Raw genomic sequence first — 19,655 nt, forward strand, 5'->3', positions numbered from 1 at the left:
TCCGCTGGAGGGCGCCACAGTGTCGTGCAGTGTCGAGCACGGCGGCGAGCGCCGTCAGTAGCGCGGCGGTCACCGCCAGCGCCGGACGTGTGCGCCAGCAGGCTCTCCACAGTACCTGGCGTGTCCGCTGGAGGGCGCCACAGTGTCGTGCACAGTGTCGCACGGCGGCGAGCGCCGTCAGTAGCGCGGCGGCTACCGTCGGCGCCGGCGCTTGGTAACAACATCTCCCAAGCCTGATCGGAAATCCCCCGAAATTGTGTCTTGGCTAAATAGCAGACCACCACTGGTGGCAAGACACCGAGGCATCGCAGGAAGGCCTAGAGGCAGCGATAGGGATCGTGTTATCGTATGTCAAACTGCTGCATCTAACATCTCTCCGATCGTAGCGGTTCACCGTTCCATCGGATAAAGGGATGTTAGACGAGAGAGTGCTCTTGCGTTTGCGCGTATGTTTGAACACTGTAATATATCCTGCGCATCTGACTGCTTCCGTATAATGGACCCCGATTTGGCGAAGACTAGTGGCGATAGGTTGAGGTAGAGAGGTTCGGGCTGATGCAACCTGAGCTTTGTCTGAGACCTGCACACTAGCGGCTCTGGGGGTGTGAGTACATGCCGTGGTCGTTTTCTCTTTGAGCTGGGGGGACAGAGGGAATCCGGCAGCACCCAGAGCGACAAAGCAGCCCTTTTTAGGGGAGCACTGCTTTCCTTGCTCAGCCTGGGAGGGGGCTAGAAAAGGTGCCCTAAAAAAATGCTCACCCCAAACACTCTTTGGATAGCAGTAACCACGGCTGCTTCCGCATCTTTTTATTCGTGGTCGACACAACAACAGTAATAAACGTAAAACACCTTTACTGACTTTTGGTGCATGGAATGTTCGCACCCTTCTCGACCGCGAGACAAACGCCTGCCCAGAACGGAAAACAGCCATAGTTGCTCGAGAACTCCGCCGCTACAACATTGATATAGCTGCTGTAAGCGAAACCCACCTTGCCGATGAGGGCGAGCTAGTCGAGCATGGCGGTGGCTACACTTTCTACTGGAAGGGCACTGCTGCAACAGAACCAAGAAGGTCGGGAGTTGGTTTTGTGATCAAGAATAATCTTGTGAAGACACTTCAAGAATGTCCAATCCACATCTCGGACCGTATAACCACATTGCGCCTTCACTTAGACGGTGACAATTTCCTTAATGTTATCAGTGTCTATGCACCGACGCTAGGTAGTTCTGACGACATCAAGGATAAATTTTATGAAGAACTTACACAATGTCTCCATAAAATACCGAACAGAGAAAAGATTCTCTTGTTAGGAGACTTCAATGCTAGAGTTGGTCAAGATTATGAAGCGTGGCCTAAAGTTTTGGGTAGACATGGGGTAGGCAACATCAACTCTAATGGCCAGTTGCTGCTTAGTTTATGTGCTCAATTCCAATTTGCATTCACAAACACCATGTTTCGCCTTGCTGCTAAGCACAAAACTACGTGGATGCACCCTCGTTCTAAGCACTGGCACCTCATTGACTATGCCATCACGAGGCAGCGAGACATCTCTCAGGTCCTAGTCACTCGTGTTATGCGCGGTGCTCATTGCTGGACGGACCATAGACTAATTGTCACCAAACTGCGTCTTTGCCTTCGGCGACCATTCAGGGCTAGCAGGAAAAAGCCTCAGAACATAAACATTGAGAAACTCAAACATCCGGGACCCCGAAGCAAATACGCTGAAACGCTGGCATGTGATATACACTCTCATCAAAATACCGGTGATATTGATGCAGACTGGAACGCTTTATCGTCGTCCATTCTTGACGTAGCCATTAACACCATAGGGCTAAAAAATAAACGCAAGCAAGACTGGTTTGATGAGAACGACGAAGTTCTTTCTGAAGCTATTGCCAAACACCGAGACCTTCTCAGGCGCAGTAATAACAGCGCACTTATAAGAGAGAGTGACCGTGAGTTGCGTAAACTCACGAGACACACTAAAGATAAATGGTGGCAAGACAAGGCTCAATACATCCAGTCGCTTGCTGATAGTAATCAGCTCGGTGATTTCTATAGCGAAATTCGCAATCTCCTGGGTACCACCAACTTCATAAAGGTACCACTGAAGTCGCTGGATGGTAAAAGTCTGCTGAAAAGCAAAAATGAAGTGTTAGATCGTTGGGCAGAACACTTCAATAATCTACTTAATGTAGATCGAACAGCCGATCTACACTACATAGACAGTTTGCCTCAACTTCAAATAGCAGAAGAATTGGATGATGCCTTGTCTAAACATGAGGTGCTTTGTGCCATCAAACAACAGCAAAATCAGCGTGCGGTTGGCCTAGACCTTATACCAGGTGAGCTTCTGAAGTACGGCGGCGAGGAACTGCATTCGCGCGTCTGGGAAATGTTTGTGCTTATGTGGGAGAAAGAACAAGTTCCTGAAACTTTTAAGTTATCACGCGTCAGGGCTCTCTATAAGAACAAAGGCGACCGGTCGGAATGTGGTTCTTACCGCGGTATTTCACTGCTCTCTGTCTCTGGAAAAGTCTTCGCCAGAGTACTTCTAAACCGCCTCAGGAACCTCTCTGAAAAGATTCTGCCGGAAACCCAATTTGGTTTCAGACCAGACAGAGGAACTTGTGAGGCAATATTTGCAGTCCGTCAACTCCAGGAAAAAAGTAGAGAGCAGGGACAGCACTTGTATCTCTGCTTTATTGATCTGGAAAAAGCCTTTGACTGCGTCCCTCGCGAGGCCCTCTGGAAGGTACTGAGAAAGTTGGGGTGTACAGAGAAGTTCATAAGACTCCTGCGACTCCTGCACGATGACATGCAATGTTGTGTAGCGGTTGAAGATGACCAATCGAGCTTCTTCTCCCTGTGGAGTAAAGCAAGGTTGTGTCCTGGCTCCCACATTGTTTGCATTATATTTTGCAGTTGTAGTCCGGGAAGTATTGAATTCTTCTCCTGAAGGAGTTCGTATTCGTTATCGGACTGACGGCAAACTTTTCAACCTGAATAGACTCAAGGCGACCACAAAGGTGTCCTATGCACATATACAGGACATTATGTATGCAGATGACCTCTGTTTCGTGGCTGAATCCCCTGAAGTCCTGCAACAGCTAGTCACGAACCTTCACAAGCAGTGCTGTACATTTGGTCTAAAAATCAGCATCAAAAAGACAGAAGTAATGTCTTCAGACAATCACGGACGTCAAGAACTGACCATTATGCTTGGTGAAGATGTCCTGAAGCAGGTCGATAAATTTCGATATTTGGGGAGCACTATAACAGCAAAGTGCGACCTTGACGCCGAAATCAATAGCAGAATTGGTGCTGCAGCCGCTGCTTTCGGCAAATTCGACAAGAAGGTCTTCAGCTCCCATGACCTAAAGATATCCACAAAGGTTTCTGTGTATATGGCAGTTGTGTTGCCTTGTATACTCTACTCAGCGGAAACATGGACACCGTACCGACGCCACATCAAGCAACTAGACCGCTTCCACCTCAAATGTCTGCGCAAAATATTAAATATCCGTTGGTTTGATCGTGTGCGTAACACAGAAGTGTTGAGGAAAGCCAATGTAGGTGGCATTGAAGCATACCTCATGAGGAGACAGCTTCGTTGGTGCGGGCATGTACTGCGCATGCCGGATACTAGAGTGGCCAAGCGCATCCTCTACTCCGAGTTGCAGGAGGGCAAGCGGAAACGTGGCGGACAGCTGCTGCGATACAAGGATGTGCTGAAGCGTCACATGAAAAGCTGTTCCATTGACCCGTCTCAGTGGGAGAATCTGGCATCCAACCGCAGAGACTGGAGAAGCCGCGTTAAAGCCAAAGTCTTTGACTTTGAAGCACGCCGACTTTCTGAGTTGGATGCCAAACGAGATGAGTTGAAAGCTCGACCACCTGTAGCTATCAACTACAACTTTGTGGCTGGTACCCTGACATGTCCGCAGTGTGCGCGGACTTTCACGCACAAAATTGGATACTCCAGCCACATGAGAGCACACGCACGCCATTAGGGTCGAAGTGGTCGCCGTTGCCGAAATCGGCGTGGAAGATTATTATTAAGACCAATCGTATTCCAACGCCATTCGATTGATTTGCGATTGGTCTGCTATTTTGGTGATTTTGGTCTATACGGTAGTTTGCTCTACAATCATATTGCAATCGTAAATCATTTGCAGACAAAATGATTCATTATTGAATGACAGAAAAGGATAAAAACGTTTATTTCAAAGAATAAATAGCGGAATGCCACACACGCTTCAATCGATGATTGGTCGCAGTAGAATGTGAATCGTATGTCGCTTAAGTAAAATTAGGAGAATCGGGCCCCCGCTTTCCCGGGAAGTCGGTTAAAGAGATAAAATATATCATCATCGTTCTTTATGCACGATCATATTCTCACGTTTCGCAGAACCGATTTTGATATGGTTTTCAGCATAGTATTTGTCAGACTTTAGAGAAGGTATATTTATTTATTTAAAGGTTTACCAACAGCTTCTGTGTAGAAAAAGTTTAGAGTACAGTTTTGGTTATTACTAGGACTTACACAGTCGCCAATTATAGGTTAACCAAATTCACAAAATAAACGATAGTATCTATACAAACTAGAACTTAAATGAGTACCTAATATTATAATTGCGAAAATAACTCTGTCTGTATGTCTGTCTGTTACGCTTTCACGTCTAAACCACTGAACTGATTTTAATAAAATTTGGTACCAGAGATAGTGATGAGCTTGAGAAAAAACATAGAATAGTTTTTATCCCGGACTTTTGAAGAATTCTCTTGGAAACGCGATATAACCGAACTCTACGCGGGCGAAGCCGCGGGCGGAAGCTAGTTAAAAATAATTATTGAAGTTGGATTTTTTTCATTGTATATAAAAAGTTTTTATTTACTTATTTATCTCCGTTCCCAATAATTTACTGATATGGGCCTAATGTCACAATTTTATCTCTGGAAAGCGAAACAACAGATAGAATATTGGAAAGGGCCGTTAGTACTTACTCAAACCTCCATTTATGTACTTGCACACACACACACAGAGCTTTAATTTCAATACTGCAAGTTGTGATCAGGGAACGTCTATAAATTACGTCAGCAATCAGGGCGTGGTCATATGTCCATATCAAAGGGGGAGGCCTATGTTCAGCAGTGGACGTCCTATGGCTGAGATGATGATGATGATGATATGTCCACTGTCAAAATTGTCCCTAAATAAGGGGCAGGTACATACTGCTTGGAAAAATACAAATATCAATATTAAAGATGAAGAAGAAAAGTGGTTTTTCAATTCCAGCACTTTTGAAGATTACCTAAGTTTATAAAAGACAGCCCAAAACACCCTTCACAATTTCTATATGCTTTTGCTAGAAGAATCGTTTTGGGAAGAAGAATGGTAGAAAAAGTGCTAATAAAAATTACAATAAATAGCTTACAATAAATTTAGAGATGTAAAACCCCTCCCTAAGGAGCTTGCAGTAATTTCTTGGAACTCTTTACAACTTACGGAAGTTATTTTATGTAATTAAAGGTGTAAGACCGGGATAAGCCGGCCTCATTTATTATTTTTTTTTTCTTAGCCCGTACTGTCCCACTGCTGGGTAAAGGCCTCCCCATTTTGTCTCCCCTCTCGATCTTTTGAGACCTCCCACCAATCAGGGTTGTAGGCATCCAGGTCATCCCGCCATCTCTTTCGGGGCCTATCCCCCCTGCGATGACCATCCTGTGGTAACCACTGGGTGACGATGTTGGCCCATCTGTCAGGATGCATTCGGCTGACGTGCCCAGCCCAGTTCCATTTTAATTGAGCTGCTTTTTCGGCCCACATCGAAAATTCCGGTTTTGGAGCGTATGACGGTGTTGCGTATGCGGTCTGTCCGTTTGATACCCAGAATGCTTCGCTCCATTGCACTTTGGCAAACCTTGAGTTTGGACTTCTGACACTCCGTGAGAGACCAAGTTTGTGCACCGTAGGTTAGGACGGGCAAGATACACATGTCGACTAATTTTCGCTTGAGTGAAAGGGGATGGTCCCCTTTCATGTACTGCTTCATGGACCAGTAGCTTTTCCAGGCATTTATTTTTATCATTTATTTATTTATTATTACATACAACGTTTTCTTATCAACTATATCCTAAATTTATGTTCGACAAAACCGTTGACATGGTTTGTCTGCCGAAATAAAATGTATGATTGACCAAACCAGTCAAAAACGCCTTGCGTAATTAATAGCCGACCCCTTACATAAAACCAGGATATTATATACTGAATTACATATTTATTTAGTACCTAAAAGTATTGATCGTGACCTGCGCAGTGCAGTTAGAGCTTTCTAGACCAGACTTCCCTTTGCCTGAGTATCCAGTGCGTCGCTCGACGTCTGCTGTGCAGCACGCGTGGCTCCTACGAGGAGTGCCGGGGCTTCAGGGTCTGGAGCCTATCACCAGGACTTCAAAGTTCTAAGGTTAGTATTGTCTGTTTTCTAAGTAAAGTATTTTTAGTAGTAATTTTAGTTTATTAAATTTTTAAAGTATAATTTTTCAAAGAGTTTTGTTGATTTTCGACTTTGAATTTTGGAGAAATTTCATCATTATCATTCATCATTATCATAATGTTTATTGTAAAAAGTCCACTGCTGGACTGCTGCCTCTCAAAATCTGGGGAGATTTGCCCATATTCACCGCACTGGGCATGCGAGTTGGTGAGCGCAGTGTGAAATATTGTTAGCTTCAGAGATCCTACTGCCCATTTCCGAGCAAGACATTTCATATGTTGCCTTTTTAGTCTGTCATAGATTTTAAATGCCATTTCTGGAAGATTGGACATACAAAGGGGGCGGGGAGGGGGGGTAAAAGGGCGTGTCCGATAGATACTGATTGAACCCACATCCATGTTTCTCAAACCCTTTGTGTTCCAGGACTGCGGTCACTCTGGTGTCCAAAATGCCCTGTTTTCATATAACTTGACTAACTTAAAGTTTTTTCGACTTTTTCTATAGGTACGGTCGGTTATCGATTATGATTTTAAATGTTTTCCTTTTTGGATTTCCAGGTTGAAGATGAGCTACCATCATCGTAAGCTGCTGATGTACCAGCTCGCATTCTCTCCACACGTGGCGTTGCTCCGGCGCGTGGCACGCGGCGCCACTTGAGCGCGCTGCGACGGGGCGCAAGTGGCGCCACCAACACCTGAAGCGCCAAAGTCAACCTCACCTGCACGCGGCGCGCCCTGCTCATACCGACGAGGCTCTGACGGCTACAAAATATGTTGAATTCTTTATAAGACATTTGACATATTTATGTAGTATTTAGTTGTTAAAATTTTTTAATATTATATTCTTATAGAGAAACACGACAAACCCACACATTTAATGTAATGTTTATTATAGGACATTCGCAAAACAAGTATATTTGAAATAGGTACGGAGAAACATAGGCTAAGATTAAATATAAGTTAGGTTAAGTCAAGAAGTTTTGTTTTATTTCAAAAATCCCTTAATAATCAGCTTTCTACCTTTTTCCCTCGATGGGGTCGGCATCCAGTCTAACCGAATGCAGCTGAGTACCAGTGTTTTACAAGGAGCGACTGCCTTTCTGTCCTCCTCATCCGGCCACCCTTAGCAAGGCTGGTTGTGAGACTATCTGACTTCGACTAGTATTGGCTGCCAATGATGTGCAGATATATCTGGGACTCACAAATATAACTTGCCTTCCGAATTAATTAAAATAATGGTAAGTATTCATCATCATCATCTCAGCCATAGGACGTCCACTGCTGAACATAGGCCTCCCCCTTAGATCTCCACAGATACCTGTTGGAGGCGACCTGCATCCAGCATCTTCCGGCGACCTTTATAAGGTCGTCTGTCCACCTTGTTGGTGGACGTCTTAATGGTAAGTATTGGTAAGTATTTATTCGAAGGTGGTCCCATTGCCATCAAAACATAACTTGAAATGGATACATCTCCAAAAAGTCGTGGTGGCCTAGTGGATAAGATAGAAAGAACCAACCTCTCAAGTATTAGTTTGGCTCGATTCCAGGACAGGTAAGTACGAATGCCACTTTTCTAAGTTGTATGTACTTTCTAAGCATACCTTTTACACCAATGACTGATTAAAAGGTAGAAGGAAAACATCTTGAGGAAACCTGGACTATGAAGTCTGAAATCACCACCCTGCATTGAGCAAGCGTGGTGATTAACGCTCAATCCTTCTCCGTGTGAGAGGAGGCCTGTGCCCAGCAGAGGGAGGATAGGAAGGCTGATGATGATAAAGCATTTTCGTATTTTTTTGCTGCTGAAGATGATTGGGAGTTGACGGAACTCCTCAGCAGTATACGGCATGTATGTCGTGTTTGGGCTTATTTTATTCGTATTGATGAGTATCTTTAGTTCGACGATTTTAAACGAAGACACTTAATTGTCCTGAATAACTTAAGGAAATTTTTATATTGTTTTTTGATTTCCATAATGAACTGAAGGTGGAAATATAAAATCGTAGTAACAAATGGACCCAGATGGGGACAGCGGATACAAGATACCTTATTTCTATAAACATGAGTGTACATAGAATTAGGTTGTAAAAAAATAATATAGAGTAACCCCATCATTAATGCTCAATCCTTCTCCGTGTGAGAGGAGGCCTGTGCCCAGCAGTGGGACGATAAAAAGGCTGTAACTGTAACCCCATCATGATTCGCTGCTTAGGTGTACAAATATAAATATACAATACTAGCTTCCGCCCGCGGCTCCGCCCGCGTCCAGTTCGGTTATATCGCGTTTCCAAGGGAACTCTTCAAAAGTCCGGGGTAAAAATTATCCTATATTCTTTCTCAATGTCAACTCTATCTCTGTACCAAATTTTATTAAAATCAGTTCTATGGTTTAGTTTAGATGTGAAAGCGTAACGTAATAGACTGACAGACAGACAGATTTACTTTCGCATTTATAATATTAGTAGGGATAAGAGAAATAAAATACATAACTGTGTGAAACTGTTGACAAGAACACTGAACTTAAGAACCAGTTGGCTGAATTACATATAGAACATATGGATTTACTCGACCAAAATCAACACCTAAATCAACTTGTATCAAACATGCAAGAGTGCAGCGACACACATGAACTGGCCTTAGGACGGATCTCTGAGCTGGAACATGAGCTAAGCAGAGCCCACAACACCATCACACAGTTGGAGTCTGCAAAGTCCAGTGAACGGTCTGCGAACACCTGCAGCCTGTACGATGAACTTGTTGGTAGTGCGTCTGGTTCTTGTAATCAGCCAATGATAACAATTGACTTGACCAATGATACTTTAGTACAGAATAAAATTACAAGTAATACACACAACAAAATTAAAAAATATTTAAAAATTAATAAGGTTGTCAAAAAACTTAAGAAAACTTTGAGAAAGTACACAGTTTTTAAATCGAATAACATATTAAGAAGAAAGAACATTAATTTAATTAAAGATTTAAATAATTGTGAACATCAATTGGACATTAGTAGGACAAGGTATGATAGTGACATCCAACGTTTACAAGCTGAACTTTGTATTAAAGAAAATACCATTAGGGACATTTTCCATAAATATGAAGATTCACAGCAGGACCTAACAAAGCGTTTGCAGGAGGCCTGTGAGCTGGTAGACTTAGTCATACAAAATGCAGAGAAGTATGACTTGCTTACAAATAACATCTCTTGTAACTGTTCATGCCTCCCAACATCTGAAACCCACTGTGTAACACCCACACACGTGCCACAGTGTGTGTCACCCTCACAGGAGCCCCAGTCTGTCACAACCCTGGCCACTCAATTTGAAGAATATTCAGACAAGGTTACGAGTGTGAGTAATAGTAAAATAACATATATTTTTTCAGATAAGTTTGGTCAAGGCATTGGTAGTATTTTCAATCAGTGTTCGCAGCAATATGTTTTAAATCACTGTGTACCTGGTGCCAGTTTTAGTCACTTAGTTCAAAACATTAAGTTGTCTAAGCTTATCCCAGGTTCAACTGTTATATTAATTTATGGTGATAGCTTGGCAGTAAGTAGAAAAGAGTTATTAGATTATGTAAATCTAATAATAAATTTAAATGACATTAAATTCATATTATGTGCTCTGCCATATTCTTATAACTTATCCGTTGATCAAAGTAGGCACATATTTGATTTGAACATGTTCCTTTATAATAGGACTTGTCAACTTGTTAATGCCATTCTTTATTTTGACATAAATGAGTATATTTTTGATTTTAAATTGACAGAGTACTCAATGTATTTACCAGCTAGGTGTAGGAGACATATTGCTAATATTTTAGCATATAGTATACAAACTGACACAGGTACGTCTGATGTATCTTCGGATATTGTTAGTAGTAATACTAACATAATTATTGATTCGCCCAGTAGTTTAAACTATTAGGCGCGACAAAGGATGGGCCGCATTTATTGAATGTTGTACATCAAAATATGCAGGGCTTGTCTGGCAAAGAATTAGAATTAAGTTTATTTTTGGAGAACCATAATGTTCATGTTCTATGTTTAACTGAACATTGGTTAAAAGAACATCAAGTTTCATTTATTAATAATAGTAATTTCACTGTGCAAAGTGCGTTTGTAAGAAAGAATGCTATACGAGGCGGATCTTTGGTTTTGGTTTCAAATATGTTAAAATGTAAACAACGCCTTGATTTAGATAGTCTTTCTGTCGAGCGCACCATTGAGCTGTCTTGCGTGGAACTTGAGCGTTATATTATTGTTTGCGTTTACCGGCCCCCCTTAGGTGACTTTAACAATTTCGAATCAATCATTGAAGATTTACTTAATAAATTAAAATCAAGCACCAAAGGTAAAATTATATGTGGAGATTTTAATGTTAACATTTTGGAGGATTCTCCTTTAACTATAAGACTATTAAACTTATTTAAGTCTTTTAACTTACTAAATATATTCTTTGAACCAACCAGAATTACGGCCACTACTTCTACCTGTCTGGATAACATATTTAGTGACACTGAGGCCTCCAACAACTTAGTCATCAACCATCTTACGTCTGACCACTGTGGACAAAAAGTTAGTTTTCCTATGTTAGTTCACACTGAGCCACTTAAAATAGAATGCAGACCCTATTCAGTTAGTCGTTGTGTTAGATTTAAAAGTAATGTTACAAAAAATCTTGAACCTTCTATTCTTGCTAATGAGGATCCTAACACCATTTATACATCTCTCTTTGGTGTCATACAGAATGAGTTCAATTCTTCATTTAAGACCAAAACCTTAAATATTAAAGGTACCTCGGCCAAATTCAACAAATGGGCCACTCCAGGTATTTATATAAGTAGAGCGAGACTATATGAGTTATACGGTATGAAAACTTGTCAATTTGACGATAACTTTGTAAACTATGTTAGACAATATTCCAAAATATTTAAAAAGGTCTGCAATTTTGCAAAATCAAAATTTTTAAGTGATTCTATTAAAAACTCCTCAAATAAAATTAAAACAACCTGGAGAATTATAAATAATGAAACTGGCAAGTCAGTGAACCAGAACAACAAGTTAGAGATTAAACTGGACGACAAACTTGTTAGTAATGCGGCTGATGTAGCCAAAGCTTTTAATGAGTTCTTTGCGGATATACCTGTAACCACGACTCGCTCCTTAAATTCATCTTCAACTGACGCTGAACAGCTTATGCGTGCTAGTGTGCCTCAGTGTAATTCTTTGTTTAGTTTTGAGCACGTTACTCCAATGGATGTAATTAATGTTTTTAAAACTCTTAAATTAAAAAATACGGGTGATTTTTGGGACATTTCCATCAAACTATTAGGTAATATAATTGACGTCATTGCTCCTTACCTTGCTATCATATTCAACAAGTGCATTGACACTGGTGTTTTTCCTGACCTCATGAAACACAGTAAAGTCATACCTCTATTTAAATCAGGCAATAAGTCGGACATTAGTAATTTTAGACCTATTTCTATCCTGCCTGCCTTTAGTAAAATTTTTGAAAAGTTAATACTCAAGCAGTTACTACGATATTTCAATTTAAATAGCCTCCTTCATACAGAACAATATGGCTTTACCAAAGGTCGTTCTACCACAGATGCTGGTGTTGCACTTTTAAAACATATTTATAACGCATGGGAAAATTCTCAAAATGCTATTGGAGTCTTTTGCGACCTTTCCAAAGCTTTTGATTGCGTCCATCATGATACACTTTTACGTAAATTACGGTTTTACGGAGTCCAAAACGGAGCTCTCGGCATAATAGAATCGTATTTACAACATAGATTGCAATGTGTAGATGTAAATGGTTCTAAATCATCAGGCCTTCCAGTTCAGCTAGGCGTGCCACAAGGCTCTATATTAGGTCCATTCTTATTCTTAGTATACATCAATGATCTGCCTTACCACCTCAATAATATCTGCGACGTTGTATTATTTGCTGATGATACGTCTCTCATTTTCAAAGTTGACAGAAATAGAGAGCAATTTGAAGAGGTAAACAGTGCACTCTCATTAGTTACGCACTGGTTTACCACAAACAATTTAGTACTTAATGCTAAAAAAACAAAATGCATTAAGTTCACTATGCCTAATGTAAAAAACCTAGGTCCTAATGTTATCCTAAACAACGAGGTTCTTCAAACCGTTGCATCTACTGTGTTTCTGGGTATAACAGTAGATACAAAACTTCAATGGGGTTCACATATTTCTAGCCTCGCGGGAAGGCTTAGTTCTGCCGCCTACGCCGTCAGGAAAGTCAGACAGTTCACAGACGTCGACACTGCTCGATTGGTGTATTTCAGTAATTTTCACAGCGTTATGTCCTACGGTATCCTGTTGTGGGGCAAAGCCGCTGATATAGAGAATATATTTATTCTACAAAAACGTGCTATACGTGCGATATACCAATTAGGTACCAGAACTTCCCTCAGAGAGCTGTTTAAAGAAATTGGTATTCTTACGGTGGCATCACAATTCATCTTTGCCAATATACTGTATATTAGACAGAACTTACATTTATATACCAAAAAAAGTGAAGTCCATAGCATTAATACAAGAAATAAGCATAAACTGTGTGTACCCTTTCACCGGCTTCATAAAGTGCATGGTTCATTTCTGGGTCTAGGTATTCGTTTCTATAATAAACTTCCTCTGTCTTTATTAGAACAGCCGTTTAATAAATTCAAAGAACAAATTAAGGCTATTCTTATTCAAAAGGCATATTATACAATTAACGATTATTTGAATGATAAAAATAGTTGGTCGCCATGTTGAACGCAAGACAGCTATATTATAATTGTCTTTTTTTTTGTGAATGACATCTTAATTTTACAATCAATTATTATTATTCATTTTTTTTTTACAATTTTATATTTTTATTATTGACCTTACTTGGTTTTACATTATTGACAGGATACATTTACTGTATTTATTATGTTTTATTTAAATCATCTATTTATATTTATTTTTTTTTCCTTTGGATTACAGTAAATAAGGACCACTACTTAGCGATAATTGATCCTGATATTGAGTTGTGTAGCGGTGAGTACGTCATGCTCCCTTAGACGGCACTGCTTGCGGTAGCGTCGGCGGTCGGGTTGCTTCCCTCCCTCAAAGATGTGCGAGGGGGGCGATGGCTGATCCTCGCGTTATGCTCGTGAACGGGTGCTGCTTGTGGTGCCAGGTCGTCTTACTGACTATACTATAAGTAGTATTATATAATTTTGTAGACTCTTTTCTTATACTTCTTTTTTTTTTTTACTGGCTGAGCGGTCCAATTTACTAGATTCATTACTTACCCATGTTGTACATTACACAGGGTTGCAATAGAATATCACATGAAGGTGGGCACTCCCTCATAAACTATTATAAATATTGGAGGCTATACATTTTTTTCACATCATATTTATTCAATGCTTGAGTTAGACAAGTCACGTAGGGTGAGTGCTAGCTAGCATGTGGTGGATTTTATAAATCATTTTTAAATGTAATTTTATTTTATGACAATATTGCGTATTGCATACTGCAATACTCACTGTACTTTGTTGAAAGGTTCTTTTAACCTACAGACAGACATGTGTTGCTGGGGAGTTTGTTGCGCCACTTCTTCTTCCCAGCAAAAACACATAGGAAGTGGTGAAGGGTGGGCGTTTTTGGGGGCTGTCTTATGTAATTTTTTTTTCTGACGTTCGAAAAGTGCTGTTTTGCAGCCAAGTTTGAATAAATGAGTTTTGATTTTGATTTTGATTTTGATTTTGAATATATAGGTAAATGAGTATATATATGTCTGTCTGGATTTCCGCGCTGCGCATCCAAAATGGTTGCCAGGGAGGGTACAATGCAATTTCAATCGATTGAGGACCCGTTATCAAGGAGTGTGAGGTGGAAAGGTGTAATCCGACTGCCACCTTCATCTAACCGTGTTGCACGCTTTTTTTTGTCGCTGGGCTAAAAATGCTATTACGCATCTGGGCCACGGGGGAGGGGTATGTGGGACTCCCCGGTAAAGAAGTTCCCGGTATACCCACTAAAAAGCCCAGCGGCACTCCAACCTCGCCTGAGTGGTGGGGGTCTAAAATCAAAATCATTTTTTTTATTTCAAATAGGCCTTCGCAGGCTCTTTTGAAACGTCACGGTACCAAAATGTTGGTCTCATGTGGAAGAACCGGCAAGAAACTCCATAGAAACTCTTTTAAAAATCTGGGTCTAGGGATCTATGGCGTCCAGTCCCCCACCGGTGATTGCCCACCTTACGGCAGGTCCCCCATACCTGCACCCTGCTGAACACCGGACGAGGCTCTGGCGAAGTAAGGAAAGATAAGCGGAGATGCTATAATGCAGATAGGTCAGGCGCCTTCTTATAGGCCAAAATTCGTACAATGGGCATGACCAAAACGATAATTTACGAGTGAACGATTTTTGGAATTACAAAAAATTGGCGGGTTCCAAAGAAGGCGTATAAGGGCCCGATCGCCGACCACCTGAATTTTGGCGCCCTATCTTCCTTGGACACCGTTGTGGCACCGCTCGTCATTTCGTTCTCCAACACATATTAGAAGAAAATCATACATATGTTTAACTGTTGAATATATACTACTACCATGGCCTGATGACATCTACAAAAGTTTATTAAAGCTTCATCTGTTTCAAGAGGTTTGACTTTGGCACTTGCGCTGATGGCTAACAAGGCCTATACGGGAGCGACAACGCCCAAAATTGAATATATAGGTTCATGAGTATGTATATATAGATTCAGCCTGTCTAGATTTCCGCGCCGCGCAGCGTGGGGGCGATGCAACTGCAATCGATTGAGGTCCAGGGGCCCGATTCTCCTAATTTTACCTAAGCGACATACAATTCACATTCGACTGAGATCCAATCACGACTCAATTACGATTGAAGCGTATGTGGCATTCCGCTATTTTAAACCGAGTTATCAAAAAGGAGGTGGTTCTCAATTCGTCGGGATCTTTTTTTTTGTATGTTCACCGATTACTCGAAGACGCCTGAATCGATTTGCATTTTTTTTTTGAATAGGGTATACCTTTCAGGTGGTCCCAATATCACCAGGTCAGGATCTGATGATGGAAACCTTGAGTAATCGAGGGCAACTTTCGAAAATTGTAGGCGTGCATAGGTTAGAAACTTGACAATGAGGTGTAAGTCTGATAACACTATGCAACAGTGAAGGTTTGGAGCTGACCTGATGATGGAGACGAGAGAAGGTCGAGGGAACTCGACAACTGAATATGTAAACTACCTCGTGTTTGGGCTTGTATTATTTGTATTGACGAGACCTTTGTAACTGTGAAGGTTTGGAGCTGACCTAATGATGGAGACCGGAGAAGGTCGAGGGAACTCGACAACTGAATATGTAAACTACCTCGTGTTTGGGCTTACATTATTCGTATTGATGAGAACTTTCCACAAATTCGGATAGTGACAACTATGCTTGTCACTGAAAAGCCAAAAATAAAAAAGTTTTTACAAAAAAATAAAACCGACTCCCAAAAACATTGAAAAGCAAAAAAAAAAACTATTCTTAGGTGCAACTGCCTAGAAGTTGGTTTCGTATAAACTCAGGAACAACCATTATACACCGTTGCACCTTAGAATAGTTTTTTTTTTGCTTTTCAGTGTTTTTGGGGGTCGGTTTTATTTTTTAGTAATTTTTTTTTTCTTTGAAATAAACGTTTTTATCCTTTTCTGTCATTCCATAATGAATCATTTTGTCTGCAAATGACGCGGGTCGTCCACAGGAGCAGCGTTATTGATGCGGAGCCTTTTCTGCTTAATGCTGTCGAGCCAGGCTTCGTCATACTCCTACTAATACCACAAATTATATAATAGTTACTACGTAACAGATAAATCACTCCGTACAAAAAAGTCCATACCTACTGTTATAAGCACCTACAAGTTCCCCAACTACCTACAAATTCCTAGCTGCGTTATAAAATGAACCTTAAAAGCTCGAGCGCTGGATTGTTATTCCAATGCGATAGCGCACAGTTCAGTGACCACAACCGTGCCGTGGCCGTGCTTAGGGTTGCTTCTTACAATTTATTAATATTTAAGTAGGAAAACAAAGTTACGCTTATTTTAAGATAGCCTTTTTTTAAACTGAGTTTTTAAATAAAAAGTAATATCAAGAATATTTTTCTTTAGTTAACTATTGTATTGCCTACTAAATGGAGTATGGGTACATATTACTAAATATTACCTAATACGTAAGCATAGGTAAGTACTTAAGTAAAGCTTTCGTCAAAATCAAAGGCGGTTTCCAACTATTTTTCGAGCACAAGTGCCATACCCCATATGGTACAACTCCGTCGAGTGTTGATACATACCTAAAATTGGTTTCTGCGTAGCGACACGCGTAATGTTCCGAGTCGTCATTAAGTTGGACCAGAACTATACCTACTTACACTCGAGATGTGTTTTGAGCTACAAAACTTACAATACAGTTCATATAACTAAGTAGGTATCTAAAGTAAAATAAGTACCTAATGATCTCTGTTCTTAAAATCAAAAAGTGGATAAGTATTAATTTATTGAAAAAAAAAATAGAATTACCTACTAGATAAGTTCATACATATAAAATGTTTCTAAATCTTACAATAGTCGCATATAAACCAACACAACTCAAAATAATCCATCAGTTTGTGAGGTAGCTTAAAAAACCTAATAAAAACCAACAGCATAACATGCCACGAAATAAAAATAATAATATTGTGTTGCGCGCGGCGCGTGTGACTGTTGAAAGCCCTGAGCCGCGTGGGGCTACCGGTAACCCAGCGAGCGGTAGGCATTTATCGCGCGCAAGTACGACGAGTGACAGAGGCCTGCTAATACGTATATTACTGTAGGATATAGGAGTATGTATATGTCAGTCTGTCTCGATTTCCGCGCCGCGCATTCAATATGGCGGCCCGCGCAGTGAGTGTAAAATGCATCCGATCGATTGAGCCATCCTAGACTATCATATAAGGTGCTTTAATATTACCTGCCAGGACTTGAATGGGGGGTAGTATTGCGTTTATAGATTACAATAGTGAAGATAAATAATTGATTATTTGTCATATTTTTTTTCATACAAAAAAAAAAATACGTATAAATTTGACTTAATTTATTAGTTTAACCATCCAGTAGAGTTGCGCGTTGCCACTCTTGCAGAACGGATAGAAAGAGATAGCAGTTGTTTTCATTGACGAAGCGACACTACGCGCGTAATTTGTGAACCACGTTATGCAGAGTAGAGCCAATGTTAATTTAACTTGTTTAATGTCTCAAATTGAATTGACTGTTCCGGGGAACGAAATTCTTTCACTATTGTAATCTATAAACGCAATACTACCCCCCATTCAAGTCCTGGCAGGTAATATTAAAGCACCTTATATAGGGAGTTATGATGATAGAATGACTTTTTAATATGACTAGCTGTTTTCCCACGGTGTCACCCGGTTTCCGTGGGAACTACTTATCCGGATTACAGCTTATTTCATTAGGGATAATCGCTGTCACTTCTCACCGATCCCCTTAGAAAAACATATATAGAGACTTGCTACCTAATTGCTACCAGCTACCATTAGTTACTACCAAATGCTACCCTCGTGGTTTTGAAGATATTCAGCATCTAAAGTTGACAGCCATTCTAACGTCACCATGGCTGTCACTTTTCCCAGTGTGAAGGAACGGCGCAAAAATATTGAGTTTTTTTCTCAGAGTTGCTACCTAATCTATATCTATATATACATATAATAAATCTGTAAAAAAACTGTGTCTGTACATTGAATATATTAAAAAAATAATAATTGGGTGGGGTTTAGAAACAGTAATGGAGCACAAATCCAAAAAAAAAATTCTGTCTGTTTGTCTGTATGTCTGTATGTCTGTATGTCTGTATGTCTGTTTGTTTGTACACGCTAATCTTCCGAACTACTGAACGGATTTCAATGATTTTTTCTTTGTTGTATCAGTATTAAGCCTGGTCAACATATAGGCTATAATTTATCTTCGAAACTTGAAGACCTGATGCAGAACTCCAACAGACCAACAAAACTATAAGAGATACAAAAATGGTACCATGGCAAAAATTGTTTCATGTGATGAGCATTTTCAGCTGAGATAATAAATTTTAAGCTCTGGGACACCTGATGTGGAACCCCAAGAGCCCAGCTTCTCTGTACCATACCTATACAGGTATGACGTTTTAGCAAAAGTTGTTCAATTTGATAAGCACTTTCTATTGACTTATACAAATTGAAGATCTAAAACACCTGATGTGGAACTCCAGGAGCCCAGCTAGACTATAGCATTATGAAGATATGACGTTTTAGCAAAAGTGGTTCAATCTGATAAGCACTCTCTATTGACTTATAAACATCGAAGATCTGGAACACCTGATGTGGAACTTCAAGAGCAATACTACACTTGAAATGTATAGAAATGAATGTTATGAAATAGGTATGGTGAATCAAAAAAAAGTAATTAGTCCGTCTTTTAGATAACCCTAAAATAATGGACACGTATTTTTCTTTTCTCTCTCTCACAAAAAAATAATAACGAAGATACAACAACGCTTGAATTTCGTTTTAAGTCACTGCTTAGTACAAATTTTACATACCTAGACGTGGCGTCACGAGCCCCCACTCTCCGACTTTGTTGCGTTATATCTCATTATTATTTTGTATGTCTCTTCCAGACCTCGGGACTACATAGTTCCGAATTTTCACGCCCTTTTGAGACAACTTTAATGAAATGGTGACACAAAACCGACGTTTATCCCTTTATACACTATAAAAATGAACCCAAGGACAATCCTCGGTGCACGTCGTTAAAAAAAAGACAATCCCCGGTTCTGTGCTAAACTATTGCTAACTATGGAGGAAAACTACTTGGGCTATGGTGATGGGATGTTAGTGGATGACAATGTATTAGGTACATGTAAAAATGGCAGGTGGAGACTCGCCACCTCACTTACTGGGCCCCCGGGAACCAGTCACTGAATAGCAACAAGAGGGCAACAGGGACATGAGCGGCTGAAGGGTGAGGATACCTCGGCGGACTTTAAACGCAGATTACGCGCTCCCTGTGCTTACCATGAGGCACCTACCCTCCGAGCAGGGCTACTAATGCTGCTC

At 40.5% G+C, this 19,655-nt stretch overlaps 1 protein-coding gene and 1 long non-coding RNA gene across 2 annotated transcripts; both read left to right on the forward strand.

Annotated features, from left to right (window-relative positions):
• The first annotated feature begins 6,378 nt into the window (after positions 1 to 6,378).
• LOC124644219 lies at positions 6,379 to 7,471 on the forward strand. Its single transcript, XR_006986029.1, has 2 exons — positions 6,379 to 6,468; positions 7,056 to 7,471. It is a non-coding gene; the product is annotated as an uncharacterized LOC124644219 (long non-coding RNA).
• Positions 7,472 to 9,007: 1,536 nt separating this feature from the next.
• LOC124644143 lies at positions 9,008 to 13,626 on the forward strand. Its single transcript, XM_047183379.1, has 2 exons — positions 9,008 to 9,847; positions 13,504 to 13,626. Exons 1-2 carry the CDS (start codon positions 9,053 to 9,055, stop codon positions 13,504 to 13,506), a joined length of 798 nt encoding a protein of 265 aa, XP_047039335.1. The 5' UTR covers positions 9,008 to 9,052; the 3' UTR covers positions 13,507 to 13,626.
• Positions 13,627 to 19,655: the final 6,029 nt, after the last annotated feature.

Source organism: Helicoverpa zea, chromosome 29 (assembly GCF_022581195.2).
Source record: "Helicoverpa zea isolate HzStark_Cry1AcR chromosome 29, ilHelZeax1.1, whole genome shotgun sequence".
Classification (NCBI taxonomy): Eukaryota; Metazoa; Arthropoda; class Insecta; order Lepidoptera; family Noctuidae; genus Helicoverpa; species Helicoverpa zea.

What these genes read in the sequence shown, in the direction of transcription:
- LOC124644143 (XM_047183379.1), top strand. Translation starts at nt 9,053, where the DNA reads ATGGATTTACTCGACCAAAATCAACACCTAAATCAACTTGTATCAAAC.